This window comes from Nanorana parkeri, unplaced genomic scaffold, assembly GCF_000935625.1.
Source record: "Nanorana parkeri isolate BGI_ZX_2015 unplaced genomic scaffold, ASM93562v1 scaffold305, whole genome shotgun sequence".
NCBI classification, from domain to species: domain Eukaryota; kingdom Metazoa; phylum Chordata; class Amphibia; order Anura; family Dicroglossidae; genus Nanorana; species Nanorana parkeri.
Genome location: NW_017306573.1, coordinates 943,663 through 957,972, shown reverse-complemented (window position 1 = coordinate 957,972; position 14,310 = coordinate 943,663). Strand labels below are relative to the sequence as shown.

At 49.2% G+C, this 14,310-nt stretch overlaps 2 protein-coding genes across 2 annotated transcripts in view; both read left to right on the top strand.

The window, feature by feature from the left end:
* Positions 1-14,310, top strand: part of LOC108788099 (zinc finger protein 62 homolog) — a 949,422-nt gene that overhangs the window by 388,709 nt on the left and 546,403 nt on the right. The window lies entirely within an intron of this gene.
* The window catches only part of LOC108788076, a 240,035-nt gene that overhangs the window by 193,885 nt on the left and 31,840 nt on the right, over positions 1-14,310 (top strand). Inside the window, exon 30 of the mRNA XM_018557808.1 lies at positions 10,250-11,151. Within this exon, the coding sequence (XP_018413310.1) occupies positions 10,250-11,151 (902 nt within the window). The remainder of the gene's footprint in view (positions 1-10,249; positions 11,152-14,310) is intronic.

Sequence of the window (14,310 nt, the reverse complement as noted above, 5' to 3'; positions counted from 1 at the left end):
TTAAATTGTGGACCGGTGAATCATGGAGTATGGTGTCACCCTGAGTTATAAACACACATGGAAGAAAAGATCAACCAGATAGTGTGTAATGTCTCGAATATGTCTTTACTCACGGGTGCTTGACTCCTTCACCGGACAGTCCGATCAGAATAAAATATCTCTGTAACACGCTCCTCCTATGAGAGGTGTGAGAGGAAGGCCCTCTCCGCTGATCACCAGCACCTGAAGTGACTAATTGCTCACGGCAAAGTCACGTGCATGTGCGCACAGGCACCCCTGGTCCCACCACCTTGACAAGCAAACAACTAGCACTTTCAGGAGAGGTCAGCCTGCATAGATTAGGGTGTAGTAAACAGTTTATAAGGGTGTTAGGTCCTGAAGCCCATGTTAGCTGTTCTACCTCTACAGGTAAAAGAGATCTTCAGTCGAGTACAAAGCACAGCATGGGAGATTTCAACTAATGCTTATGAAAAGCAAGCCAGGCTCTCCAAAAGAAGCGTCTCCATTTCAATGGAAAAATTAGGTCTACAAAGGTCTCACAATAACAAGACCGGTCTGGATATCAACGTGTCCCAGATGTGGTCTTCTACGGAATCTCTAACCCTTTTCAGAAGCATCCTCAGCACACCATGACACTGAACAATGTATAGGGTTCCCAAGAGTTCCCCTTTCCATGCATCTGGCTGTTTCTGAAGACCATAAAACCCAGAACGGGCTTGTGTCTCTCCAGCTTAGATGGAGATCCTTTTCGTGAGGAGCATCCCACCAACATTGGCCTCTGTCTCTTAAGCTTAGATGGATTCCTCATGCATGTACTGTCTTTGAAGGATCCATCAGTTTGATAAAGGTTATGAAAATGTCTTCCTGCCATTGGCTCCCGGACGGAGAAGCCTCCTGGTTGCCCTGGCGACCATGGAGTGGCTTTGATTCCCCCTTTCATTCTGACCAGGCTATATAACCTGGTCAGAGCCCTGGCTTGTTGCTGAGTTATTCCACCTCTATGGTGTAATCGCCTAGCCCCTTTGTTTCTTTCTGCTTCCGTTTCCTGAGTCCTCTTTTCCGAACTTCCTGGTTACCGACCCCTTGGCCTGTCTACCGCTTCTGAACCTTAGCTGCCTGCCTTGACCCGGACTGGACCTGACTACCCCTTTGGATTTGCCCTCTTGTACCGCGCTCTTGGATCTTCTGGTCTGCTTCCTGCCAGTGGGTTCCTATCCCCGCTGCGAATCCGCGGCACCGCCTGACACTCTTCCATTTTGGCACCGGGCCTTATGCTGAGCTGAGATCTGGGCCTACTATGTTTTATGAGCAGTTTTTCTTCTAACCTCCTTCTAGAAAAACCACCTCCTCCCTGCTCCCGACATCTACTAACTGCCCCCCCTCCCAGTGGCTCCTAGATGATAAGCTCATGGGAAGAAGAGTGGTGGAGGAGGTGTCTATGCTCAAAAGGGATGCGGGAGCCTAGAAGGAACAGATCGATTGGAACCGGTGCTGACGTTCTGGACCAGGTTCAGTTTGGCTCACTGTATGCCAACATCAACATTGTTGACCCTGGTCAGTGTTAGAACATATCTGTATAGTATTATTAATGCCGGCATCATTCCCTTAGTATATCGTTGGTGCTACAAATGTTGATAATATTGAAGTGTAGAGTTGGGACAAGCATTTGGCATTAGTGGGTAAAATGGCGGCCTCGTATGCGCACAAACCCAGTCTTCGTGTGACCGGAAAACATGCCATAGTGCGCAGTGCGTGGAAACACGCGCAAAAGCCGTCACATCGGAAATGACACTGCTACCCTGGCATATAAAAACGAGCCTGCCCTTACCCCATGGCTGATGGTCTTTCAGCTAGTGTGCCTGTACTCTGTCGGATTCCTGTTACCTGCTTGCCCCGGTTTGTTTGGACTTCTCCCTATTGATTGGTGCCTGCCCCTGACCTCGGCCTGTTTCATGGACTTTGCCTTCTGCCTCCTAATTTTGTACCTTGCTCCAACCTCTGGCTTTCCTGACCACACTTCAGCCTCTCGAATATGTTCCCAACGCCGCCTGCCCGGTTGAACCTCCGGCTTGCTGTCTACCCGCTACCAGGACGTCTCCTGCACAGTGTCGGTTCCCATCAGTGGCACTCTTGCTCCTCGCTGTCCATCTGCTCCCTGTTCCCATCACCAGGGGTGGTAGGACACGAGTTGCAAGGGAAGCCTCCTCACCTTCCAGTCTCTCCCCAGGTACGTGACAGTTAGGCTGGGTAAGGGTTAATCAATGGGTACAATGGTGAGGTTGAAAATTAATGTAAGTTTATGGGTTATAGTAAGGTTTAGGTCGAAGATTGAGGCTTAGGTTTGGGGGTTAGGGTAAGGTTAGGGTTGGTTCAACGCGATGGACTTTTGTCGACCTGACTATGTAAGATTTAGGTTGAAAGTTAAGGTAAGAGCTTGGTTTAGGTTCACGTACAATTGGGGCTAGGATCAGAGTCCAAAAAGTTCGTAATTCTCAAAACTGCCCAATATTTGGGTGTTTTATGTGGTTGAAATACATTTTTAGTAGAGCGTTCATGTTATGATTAATCCACAACTGTTAATTTGAACAAGCTTTGCCTAAAGTCAGTATAGAAGACAACTGAGTCATTGACCCAAGAAGAGAGATGGGACGTGAGAAGACTTCAAGGCCTGTTTATTTACATTAATTTTAAATAATTCCTACAAAACACATTTACAGGTTCTGAATGGGCAAGAGAATTGTACATATGTACAAGTCCATAGTGTTTCCTACAGATGAACTCAACAAGTTTGCCCAGAGGCCTAAAAGTCTCTGTTGACTGGCAAGTTAGGAGCCTCTCAGGATGACCATCCAGGTGGAAATCAAGAGCCCATTTCTCACCCATGGAAATGGCTTCTCGCTGGCTCTGAAGATGGTAGATCAGTTTGGATTTCTGGCTAAAAGGTTTTGGACACCTGGGACATGTATACGGTTTCGCTCCCAGGTGTCTGGCCAAGTTGGACTCCTGATTAAAGCATTTGCCACATTACGGGCAGGCAAATGGTCGTCGGCTTGTCTCCTCGGTGAACATTTTGATGATTGACTAATATCAACTTCCTTCTAAACTGATTCCCGCACTCAGAGCAGAAGGGCTTGTCCATTGTATGGGGGGTCTCGTGTTTGACAATGCCATCCGGTGATGTGAACCTCCTTCCACACACAGAACAGGGAAAGATGTTATTAGCTTCCTCTGTATGACATTATCTATGTTACTGGAAGAACGTTCTGTGGCATCGGGGGGAGGGGGGGAGGTTTTGGGGGTCAGGCGATCCATTCATGCTGTGTAGTCCTGGATGGATATTTAAGGAAATGAACAATTTTTCTTGTTTTCTTCATCCATTTTACAACGCGGAGATAAAATTGAGGCTTCCTGACGAGGTTGTCTTGATGTCATCTCCACCACCTGGTCGGTATCCAATTAAGAACTATCTCAGCAACAACCATTTTCATGGTGTTTATTTCACCAGCCGAAGTGCCACCCAACACCACATGCTCCAGCACCCCCTATGTCACTTCACATCCCTCTGGTCCCTCATTTTTGATTCTACAACCTTCTGGCATCCATCTCCCTTTATACTGTTCTGTGCTGCCACTACACGCGACCACCATTCAGCTCTTCTAACCCTCAGGTCACCCTGCCAATACTAACTCCTACTGACTTTCGGCACACCATTCCTTTTCATCCACTGATAATGCTTCTAATGCCACACAGTACCTCCTGGGTGTTCCATCACTTCCTCTTCCACCATTGCTTTGTCCACTTATCTGTAGGACGTTAATGACATCACCCACATGGCCCTTCACCTCATCAGTCTTCCCATGACCTTTCCCTGCCTGTCAGACTACAAGCCTCAATTATCCTTCAATTGGCTTTGGACGATCACATGACCTTATGCCCCTTAGGCGCCGTATAGAGCTAGCTGAACTGCCATAGCTCGTCTGTCTACTAATACAACCTGACAGGTCCTCTTTGACCCAACAAAAGACCGCTCTGCTACCCAGTGGACTATTTTGGAAAACGGAATCTTTCTGGAGCTACGGTGTGGCGGGTCGCCTTTCAGCCGGTGGCGCTTCACATGCGCTTTTGCTCACGAAACACTTCCCGCACTCAGGGCACGGGAAAGGCCTTTTACCCGTGTGGCCCCTGCGGTGGATGAAGAGGTCGGGATGGCACTAGGGATGACTTGCTGATGAAGGGATTCCCGCATTCCGAGCACGGGAAGTGTTTTTCGCCCTGGTGATGACCCGGCGCTTGGTGAGGTCAGCGTTGCTGATGAAACACTTGCCGCACTGGTTGCACGGGTAAGGCTTTTTGGCGCTGTGGGTCTTCTGGTGCTGAATGAGGTGGGAGCTGCTGATGAAACGTTTCCCACACGCTGAGCAGGTGAAGGGCTTCTCCCCTGTGTGGACTCTCAGGTGGATTACCAGAGTTGATTTGCTAATGAAATCCCGGCCGCACTCAGAGCAGCTGTATGGCCACTGTGGGTCTTCACCAGGTCTGAGTTGCTGGGGAAACTCTTCCCGCATTCAGGACAGGAAAATGTGCACTCTTATTGGATCCTCTGGTGGATCACCAGATCGGCATTGCACTTGAACCCCCGGCTGCACTGCGGGCAGGAATACGTGATCCGTGAGGATCCGCTGGTGGACGGCAAGCTTGGACTTGAACCTGAAGTAGGTGCCACAGGTGTAGCAGGAATACGGCACCTTGGGAAGGCGGGCTTGCTGCTGCTTGGCAGCATGGTTGCAAACAAGGTCTGAGTCACCTGGGAATCGCTTTCCGCACTCTGTGCAAACCTTTTCATAAAAGAGGGCCTCCTCCTTGATATGAGCAGATGGGGAGCATGGGGGATCTTCAGGTGCCTCCTCAATGATAACGGATATACAATCGTCATTATCAGAGGCGGGCAGAGGACTTCCTCTATCAACATGCTTTGCTTCTTCAAGGGGTTCCCCTATAATAACACTAGGGGCATCTGTTGGGTGGTCTGTAGGATCCCTTTCCTCACATGGAAGGGGGTCCTCCTTAACCTGAGGTGCGGCTTCCTTTTTTTGGCATGGGATGGGCTCCTCCTTAATGAACTTGGGTTGAATGTGGCACATAGGTCCGTTTTCTTTCCCTGAGGGTGCTTCCTCCTTAAAATGTCTGGCTCTTTCTGTGGGTGCACAGATGTTAGGGTGAGGTGGATGTTCTTTAACTGAGAGGAGTTCCTCTTTAACAGGAGAAGATGGCTCCTGTGTAGGAGTGGTGGAGGTGAAGACATTAGGATGGGGAATATGTTCTCCAACTGAGAGGAGTTCCTCTTTAACATGAGAAGATGGATCTTGTGTAGGATGGGTGGAGCTGAGGACATCAGGGTGGAGGATATGTTCTCCAACTGAGAGGAGTTCCTCTTTAACATGAGAAGATGGCTCTTGTGTAGGATTGGTGAAGACATCAGGGTGAGGTATATGTTCTCCAACTGAGAGGAGTTCCTCTTTAATGTGAGAAGATGGATCTTGTGTAGGATGGGTGGAGGTGAAGACATCAGGATGGGGGATATGTTCTCCAACTGAGAGGAGTTCCTCTTTAGCAGGAGAAGATGGATCTGGTGTAGGATTGGTGGAGGTTAGGACATCAGGGTTGGGGATATGTTCTCAAACTGAGATTAGTTCCTCTTTAATGTGAGAAGATGGCTCTTGTGTAGAATGGTTGGGGGTGTCCATATTAGAGAAATGTCCTTCAACTATCAGAAGCTCCTCCTTACCTATCAGTCACCCACCACCCCGTCCTGACTAGTAATGATTATAATGTCACAAGAGGAGGGGCATTATTATAATGAATTCTCTGGACCCCCCCCCAATAAAACGCTGATCACTCGTCCCGACCCCTAAGTGTCAATACCCCACGATAAATAACATTCATCAACATTTATTGTGGGCACATATAGTTGTGACCACGCCCCTTTATATCTCAGTCCCACCCCCAAATAATAATAGTTGGTTAATAATTTAGTTTACTTATTATTCACAAGGCAGTGACACGCTGTCATTATTACATCTGCGGGGTTCTTCGCTGTATGAATATTAATGAGACCCTCATGAATATTAAACATTGACAATCACTCCTTTTTTATAATTAACGAGCTGCCCAGAGCTCATTAATATTCATGAGGCATTCTAGCCCATCCTTAGGTTCTCAGTTCCCTCCCTCTTCTGAATATGAATGACCTAATAATAATTCCTGGACACTGCTCTCATGTTCATTAATATTCATAAGCCGGTTTCCTGCTCAAATAGTGTCAACCACCTCCTTATAAATATGAAATCATTAATATTCATAGAATCACCAGTCCCTTGTATGCATATTAATTAGCCCCTCCCTAATGACCCTCCCCTATATATCCCCTCCCATCTTCTGAATAATGAAGCAAGCTTTTTTATTGTTCATGAAATAACACGCTCAGAGACCACGCCTTAAAATATTAAGAGGCTGAATATTCATGAGGCGGTGTCACGCGCTCGCACTCTCGCGCCGCCTCGGAGCCTCTCACCTCCGCTAAGCCAGCCAGTGCGGGATCCCTCCATCCGCCCCATTTCCGGCCAGCCTGCGTTCCACACGCCGGAAGCAGTTCAATCCTTCCGCTCCCGCGGCGGCCATCTTGGTTAAGGGCAAGATCCGGAAGAGGCAAAGAAATCGACGCTGCGGCAGCGTGTGTGCTTGGAGCCGCCTCCGGGGAGTGAAATTGAAGGTGCACAGGCTAGATACCGGCAGGTGGGTTTTGTTTAAACGAGCCCCTTTAAGGAGAAAGGGGGTTTCAGCAGGACACCAATGGGGTCGTAACACGTCTCGCGGGGACGACTGGCGTATCCGAAAATGAATAAAAGACCGCTTTCTGACAGCTTCCCAGACTATGCGTCCGCCAGACCATAGAGCTCATCTACCTGCTGACCGGAGAGGCGAGGAGGATTCTGGGAGATCACATGCCAGCACTCATCACTAAAACACAGACCTGACCGCAGAGGTGAGGATTCTGGGAGGTCACATGACATCACTCTTATCTCTATTAATAATAAACAGACCTGACCGCAGAGGTGAGGATTCTGGGAGGTCACATGACATCACTCTTATCTCTATTCATAATACTCAGACCTGACCGGAGAGGTGAGGAGGATTCTGGGAGGTCACATGACCTCACTCTTATCTCTATTCATAAAACAGACCTGACCGCAGAGGTGAGGAGGATTCTGGGAGGTCACATGACCTCACTCTTATCTCTATTCATAATACACAGACCTGACCGCAGAGGTGAGGAGGATTCTGGGAGGCCATTTTGTAATATTTATTTTTGTCTTCTCTTTTATCACAGTGAAGAGATGATCTGGGGACATCCTGTTCAGCATCTGAAAGATATGACAAGAAGATTTTAGAAGTCACCCAGAAGATCATGGAGCTGCTGACAGGAGAGGTGAGCGGTGGCGGGAATTCTGGGACGTGTTCCAGGAACAGACAAGGGGTGTGTCTGGATGGTGACTGTATCATTGTGTGTGTCAGGTTCCTATAAGGTGTCAGGATGTCTCTGTCTATTTCTCCATGGAGGAGTGGGAGTATCTAGAAGGACACCGGGATCTCTACAAGGGCGCCATGATGGAGAACCGGCCACCCCTCAGCACATATGATGAGGGTTTGGCGGCTCCTTGTACCCCATTGTGGTCCATGATTCCAGAAGGTCTGATCCTATTGGATATGACCTGTTTCTCCAATCTGGGAACTCCGTTCAGTAGAGCCAGAGCTCATTGGAGGTCTATGCCGGTAAGGGTAGTTTGACAGTTGCTTGAAGTCAGGGTTGGAATGTCCAAGCTTTAACATGGTGGCACCTTGATATTGGACTCATGGATTGGGTGGTGAATTTGGAGCATTTCAAATTCATTGGAACTTTCTGCTTCTTCTCCTCCTTGCTGTCAACAAGGATCTCTGGATAGACTCCTCCTTGGAGAAACTCACTGCGATCGTTCTGGTCATTTTGCTTGAGGTAGAAGGGGGCTAATAAATGTCACTGTGTAGTCAATCCAACACCAAGTTTTGGATTCCAGTGGGGTCATTCCAGGTGGAGTTGAGGGATTTGGTCGTAAAAGATGAAGTTGGTGAGGAAAGGCATATAGCCTTATGCTTAATGAAGTACATCTATCACCTTCCTGGAGAAAGTAATAGCCTCCCTTGACTGGGAGGTACCTTGTGTGGAGGAGCATGTGATCTTTTCCTGAGTAGCCAATCAACAGGCTTGAACGTTGTCATGTGGGGGCGCAGGGACAACATAAATGAGGAGCTTTTATCTCGGGGCTATTGCAGGAGAACAGGCCCACCAGGCTGTGTGGGCAAGGTAAGAATCAGTTAGAGTTGGCATGGGTTACAAACAGGAAAGGCAAAGTGACAGGTCCTCTTGAAGGGGTTCATATTAAGAAAGTTATGCCCAGATTCTGCAAAGGCCTCTAGGTTCATGGGCGGCAGCACCATGCATGTTGATCCACGCTTTATATGGCAAGAAGGTCTACCTAAAAAGATTTGGTTGGCAGGGCAATGATGGCGTTAGGTACTAAACTCCATACCTCTGTTCTGTTAGGGGTTAAAATTCCTTTCCAAGCGTTTCCGATTCCCATTCTTGACCTCGGTGATGTGACGGATGTTTTCCACCGAGGTCCAAGTAATGTGGAATCAGAAGGTTACCTTTACGACCAAAGAGGAGGCATCTGAAGGATCTACACTATCAAAACCAGCCTACTAGGATTTTTGAAAATGTGACCTGAGCAGTGGTAGACCAGAGTCCCGGGTGGTCCAGAGTCCCGGGTTTGCTTAATCCAGACAGAACCATTAAAGGGCATTGAGAGATTACGTAATAACATGGAGGCCACATAGAGGAGGTCTTAGATTATGCATGGGAGGATCACCATGTAGGACTCTATGGTTTTTGGTCATCTCATCTTGGCTGTTGAAATCCAAACCTTTTTGGGATATCATTTCACTTTCACTGAGACTTCTTTATGGTTATGTTCTTCTGGATGGAGATCCTGAGCCCGGCATTGGTCATAGCGGTCCAGAGATCTGCCTGCCACTGCTTCCTCATAGCCTAAGCAACAGAGAGCAAAGTCCAGGCCTATGAGTATATTGATGGAGGACTTCTGGGCAGCTACAGCAGACACAGTGCTGAAGATAATATAGCTGGGTTCTTGGTGGGCACCAAAACCGACCTGTCCATACTTGAAGTCTGTTATATGTCGGTCTGTTCCATCATTATCGTGCCTGGTGTTTGTAAGTTTAAAAAGTATTGTGGGGAGGAGGGACCCGGTCCTAGAAGTGGATAACTCAAGTTTCAATGACTTCTCCTCCGCAGATTATCCATGGCATCGTTCTGCTTCTGACAAGGGGGACCCTTTGAATGGGAAGAAGGAGATATCCCACATTCCGGTGCTTCCACCCTGATGAAAGAGAAGCCCACACTGGCATGTCTAAGTCCACAGGCCATGAGCCACCTACATCTACTCCTCAGCTCTCTTGGCCTGAAAGGTCTCCATGCTTTGACAACACCCTAAATCGACCTGCGATGGTTAAGGAAGAACCCCTTACCTGTGAACACCCCTCATCTAGTGACCTTTCCGCTTCCATGGATGAGAAGGAAATGGTGCCAGTTACAATGAAAGAAGACTCAAGCTTGAGCAAAGAGCATCTCCTACAAAGCGACCTTTCCACCACCATGGACGATGAGCAAGATATCTCTGCCATCATCAAACGGGAACCTCTCTCAAGTGACGAACTCCTCTCTCAAAGTGACCACTCCCCCTCCACGGATAATGCGTCGAGCTTGTCGATTATGGTAAAGGAAGAACCTTTCTCTGGTGAGGAACAGGTCCCAGCCTCGGACATCAGCTCTTCGAGAGATCGCACGAAAGTGAGGGCTGTGAATGTTGCAGAGACATTGAAGGTTGCAGAGACAGCCCACTCATCAAGTGAGGAGCAGTCGTCTGACCATGAGATGGATCAATCACAAATTTCAATAGCTAAGAATAAAGAGGAAACCCTCCCGAAAGAAAGAGCCAACGTTACCAAGAGCAGGCGGATTGAGCGCTTGCCGCGGCTGCCGAATCACGTTACGGGTAGGCCAAAGAGTTCTGGAGGGGCCGAGGAAATGACCGCCGTCTGCCCCATCTGCGGAAAGAGCTTCGGCAACAACCGGAAGTTTGTGAAGCACCAGAGGGCCCACACGGCGGAGAAACGCTTCGCTTGCCAAGAATGCGGGAAGGCCTTCGCCAGCAACTCCACGCTGATCAAGCACCAGCGGGTCCACACGCGGGAAAAGCCGCACCTGTGTTCGGAATGCGGGAAGTACTTTTCCAGCAAGCCCAGCCTGCGGGAGCACAAGAAGCGTCACACAGGTGACAAGCCGTTCGGCTGCGACCAGTGTGGGAAGTGTTTTGTCAAGAAGTCCCACCTCACAGTTCATGAGCGTAGCCACACCGGGGAGCGCCCGTTCCCTTGCCCGGAGTGCGGCCGGGGCTTCCCCACCAGCTCCAGCCTCCGTGCCCACCAGAGCGTGCACACCAAGGACACGCCGTTCACGTGCTTAGTATGCGGCAAGGAGCTGAAGAGCCAGGCCAACCTGATCTACCACCAGAGGATCCACACCGGGAAGAAGCCCGACACCTGCCCTGAGTGCGGGGAGTCATTCCTCAGCGGGCCTCAGCTACTTGTCCACCTGCGAAGCCACACTGGGGAGAAGACCTACACTTGCCAGGACTGCGGAAAGGACTTTGTCAGCCAGTCCCACCTCGACCGCCACAAGAGGACCCACACGGGCGATAAGCCCTACGGCTGCCCCGAGTGCGGCAAGTGCTTCCCCAGCAAGTCCCACCTGGACATCCACCGCCGCATTCATGCCGGCGAGAAGCCCTACAGCTGCCCCGACTGCGGCAAGGGCTTCATCACCAATTCGCACATGGTCATCCACCGACGCATTCACACGGGCGAGAAACCTTACTCCTGCTCCATCTGCGGGAAGTGCTTCAGTGGGGCCTCCAACCTTATCAAGCATGAGCAGATACACGGGGGGGAAAAGGCCTACACCTGCTCGGAGTGCGGGAAGCGCTTTCTGAGGAAAGATGCCTTGTTCAAGCACGTACAGACCCACCGGAAAACCATAACGTGAACGGGAGCCTTCAGCTGCTTTGTGTCTGCTGACGCCATCACCGAATCCTAATAAAAAGGACTGTCCTTTTTTAAGTGCTCGATCCCTATGGCAGAGGAGGTCCCTCTGCGTTCAGAATGGTAGGGGGAGGAGTCTCAGCTCATAGAGGAGCTGGCCATATGTCCTACAGCCTAGCCTCTGTTCTCAGGTCTAACCTCATTCCAATTACCATCAGGCTAGATGGTGCATCTAACTACCATCTAATAGGCGGGGCCCCAGTAGAGGGAAGAAGGGGATGGTTTGGGACATTTTTGGACTTGGCCAAGGGCTATATATAATATCTGCTATGAAAGGACCTGAACTGTAAGCAGGGAGCCATCATCTTTACGGAACAGACGTGACAACCTCCTGGCTGAAGATGGCCACCACCGGTCTTTTTAAATATGTTTGCTAAACAGATTTTAGTTTTTTTCCCTTCAAATGCCAAAATGTCCTCTCTTAAAGGGATTGTCCACTTTAATGAAAGATAGGGGAACCATTATGGGTTGGTGGCCTCAGCTTAGAGCTGAGACAGGTGGAGGAACCTCAACTGCTTCTCTACCCATGTGTATGGAGGAACCTCAGCCGCTTCTCCACCTGTGGGTATGGAGGAACCTCAGCCGATTCTCTACCTGTGTGTATGGAGGAACCTCAGCCTCTTCTCTACCTGTGTGTATGGAGGAACCTCAGCCTCTTCTCTACCCTTGTGTATGGAGGAACCTCAGCCTCTTATCTACCCTTGTGTATGGAGGAACCTCAGCCTCTTCTCTACCTGTGTGTATGGAGGAACCTCAGCCTCTTCTCTACCTGTGTGTATGGAGGAACCTCAACCTCTTCTCTACCCATGTTTGTGGAGGAACCTCAACCTCTTCTCTACCCATGTTTGTGGAGGAACCTCAACCTCTTCTCTACCCATGTTTGTGGAGGAACCTCAACCTCTTCTCTACCCATGTTTGTGGAGGAACCTCAACCTCTTCTCTACCCGTGTGTGTGGAGGAACCTCCGCCTCTTCTCTACTTATGTGTATGGAGGAACCTCAGCCTCTTCTCTACCCATGTTTGTGGAGGAACCTCAACCTCTTCTCTACCCATGTTTGTGGAGGAACCTCGACCTCTTCTCTACCCATGTTTGTGGAGGAACCTCAACCTCTTCTCTACCCGTGTGTGTGGAGGAACCTCCGCCTCTTCTCTACCTATGTGTATGGAGGAACCTCAGCCTCTTCTCTACATGTGTGTATGGAGGAACCTCAACTGCTTCTCTACCCTTGTAAATGGAGGAACCTCAACCTCTTCTCTACCAGTGTATATGGAGGAACCTCAACCTCTTCTCTACCAGTGTGTATGGAGGAACCTCAACCTCTTCTCTACCCGTGTGTATGGAGGAACCACAACCTCTTCTCTACCTGTGTGAATGGAGGAACCTCAACCTCTTCTCTACATGTGTGTATGGAGGAACCTCAGCCTCTTGTCAACCCGTGTGTGTGTGTGAAGGGACTTCGACCTCTTCTCTACCCGTGTGTATGGAGGAGTCTATGGTTAATGAAAGGGGGCGGGGGCAATCACTGTATTGGGTCTAGTAAGAAACTTTAGCTGGAAGTAGTCTTCCATCATAACCTATCATCTTGGCTTCCTCCATTGGCCAACATTCCCTTAAGTCTAACACCCTTTTAAGAATGTAGACATTCCCATTAAGAGAACATGCTCTGAAGTGGACATTCCCTTTAAGAGGATGAACGAAGTCCAACAGTCACTGGAAACGCTCTTTAATAAGACACCCCGGTTTTTATTACTGGGACATTCCCTTCTACGTGCTCTTCAGCTTTTATGGTGCTTCCGTGTCTAGAGGTCCTCCCCTTTAAGTCTCACTGTCTAACGCACAGCCTCGATTGTTGTATTTAATAAATGCTACTGACTTTTTTAATGTATCTGAAAATAAGTTCTCCTGCCTGAACTCTTCTCCGTGTGTTGTATCCTGAAATCAGAACCCGATTAGGTGGGCGGGGCTTCTTTGTACAGTGACCCCCCCTGCTCAGCCCACCCAGTGGTCATTCCCTTTAAGGGAATCTCGGTCACAGCTGTGTCTCAGGAGTATCGAGCATTCTGTGGTGGTAGGAACAGTTACATGGCCCCTTTAGTGATGCCCAATAGGCCGGGTTTTGTGGCCCTGGATCTTGGGGGCAGAGTTGAGGGTCAGGTAGTACTGTTATAGAAGGTACTTGGGGCAGATCCTCATTCCTTAAAGACAAAGGAGGCACTTGGCTTTCCTCGGCATCCATTTGGAATATGGTGAGGTGTAGTCTGTATCGTTGCATGGTGGAGACGATGGTATGGGCATCACAAGCCCCGCCTCCCCGTATCATTAATGGTTCCTCCAGGCATACGGATGCACACTTGCCATGGTCATTATGGGGGGACTCCATTCTCCCCGAAATTCACCCGACATAGACGCCACCTGGAGCTCCCGAAACACAAGCCTTCGGTGCTGGCCTGAGCCATCCCCCGCCATCCATTGGATTTAGTTTGCAGGGTGAGTAGTGTCCATTGCCAACTTCTGATTGGTGGGATCAGACCATTGCTTCCTTTTCTTCTGATTGGTGGGATCAGACCATTGCTTCCTTTTCTTCTGATTGGTGGGATCAGACCACTGCTTCACTTTCTTCTGATTGGTGGGATCAGACTACTACTATACCATAGATTCTCTGCATACTAAATACAACTGATCACATGACAAAAGCACCTCCCACACCTTTATTCTGTGACACCAAATCCAGTTTCCTCTGATCACATGACTCAGGCTGGCTCCTCATTCTCTCTCTATATATTATTAAAATAAACTTTATGCAATGCTTTAGGTTCACAGATGTAGCAGCAGCAGATGGGCTTCTCTCAGATCACATGACCCAGCTAGGCTCCGCCCATCCTTCCGTGTCATCACTCCATCTCAGTAAAGACTGCAGTGAGGCTTTCATTTTCCCCGCTGAAAGCAGCTGAGCTTAACTTCCGCTTTGCGTTCCAAAAGCCGGAAGGTGCCCTGAGAAACCGGTCTGCTGTCTACCGTTCCGTTCACACAGGGTTCAG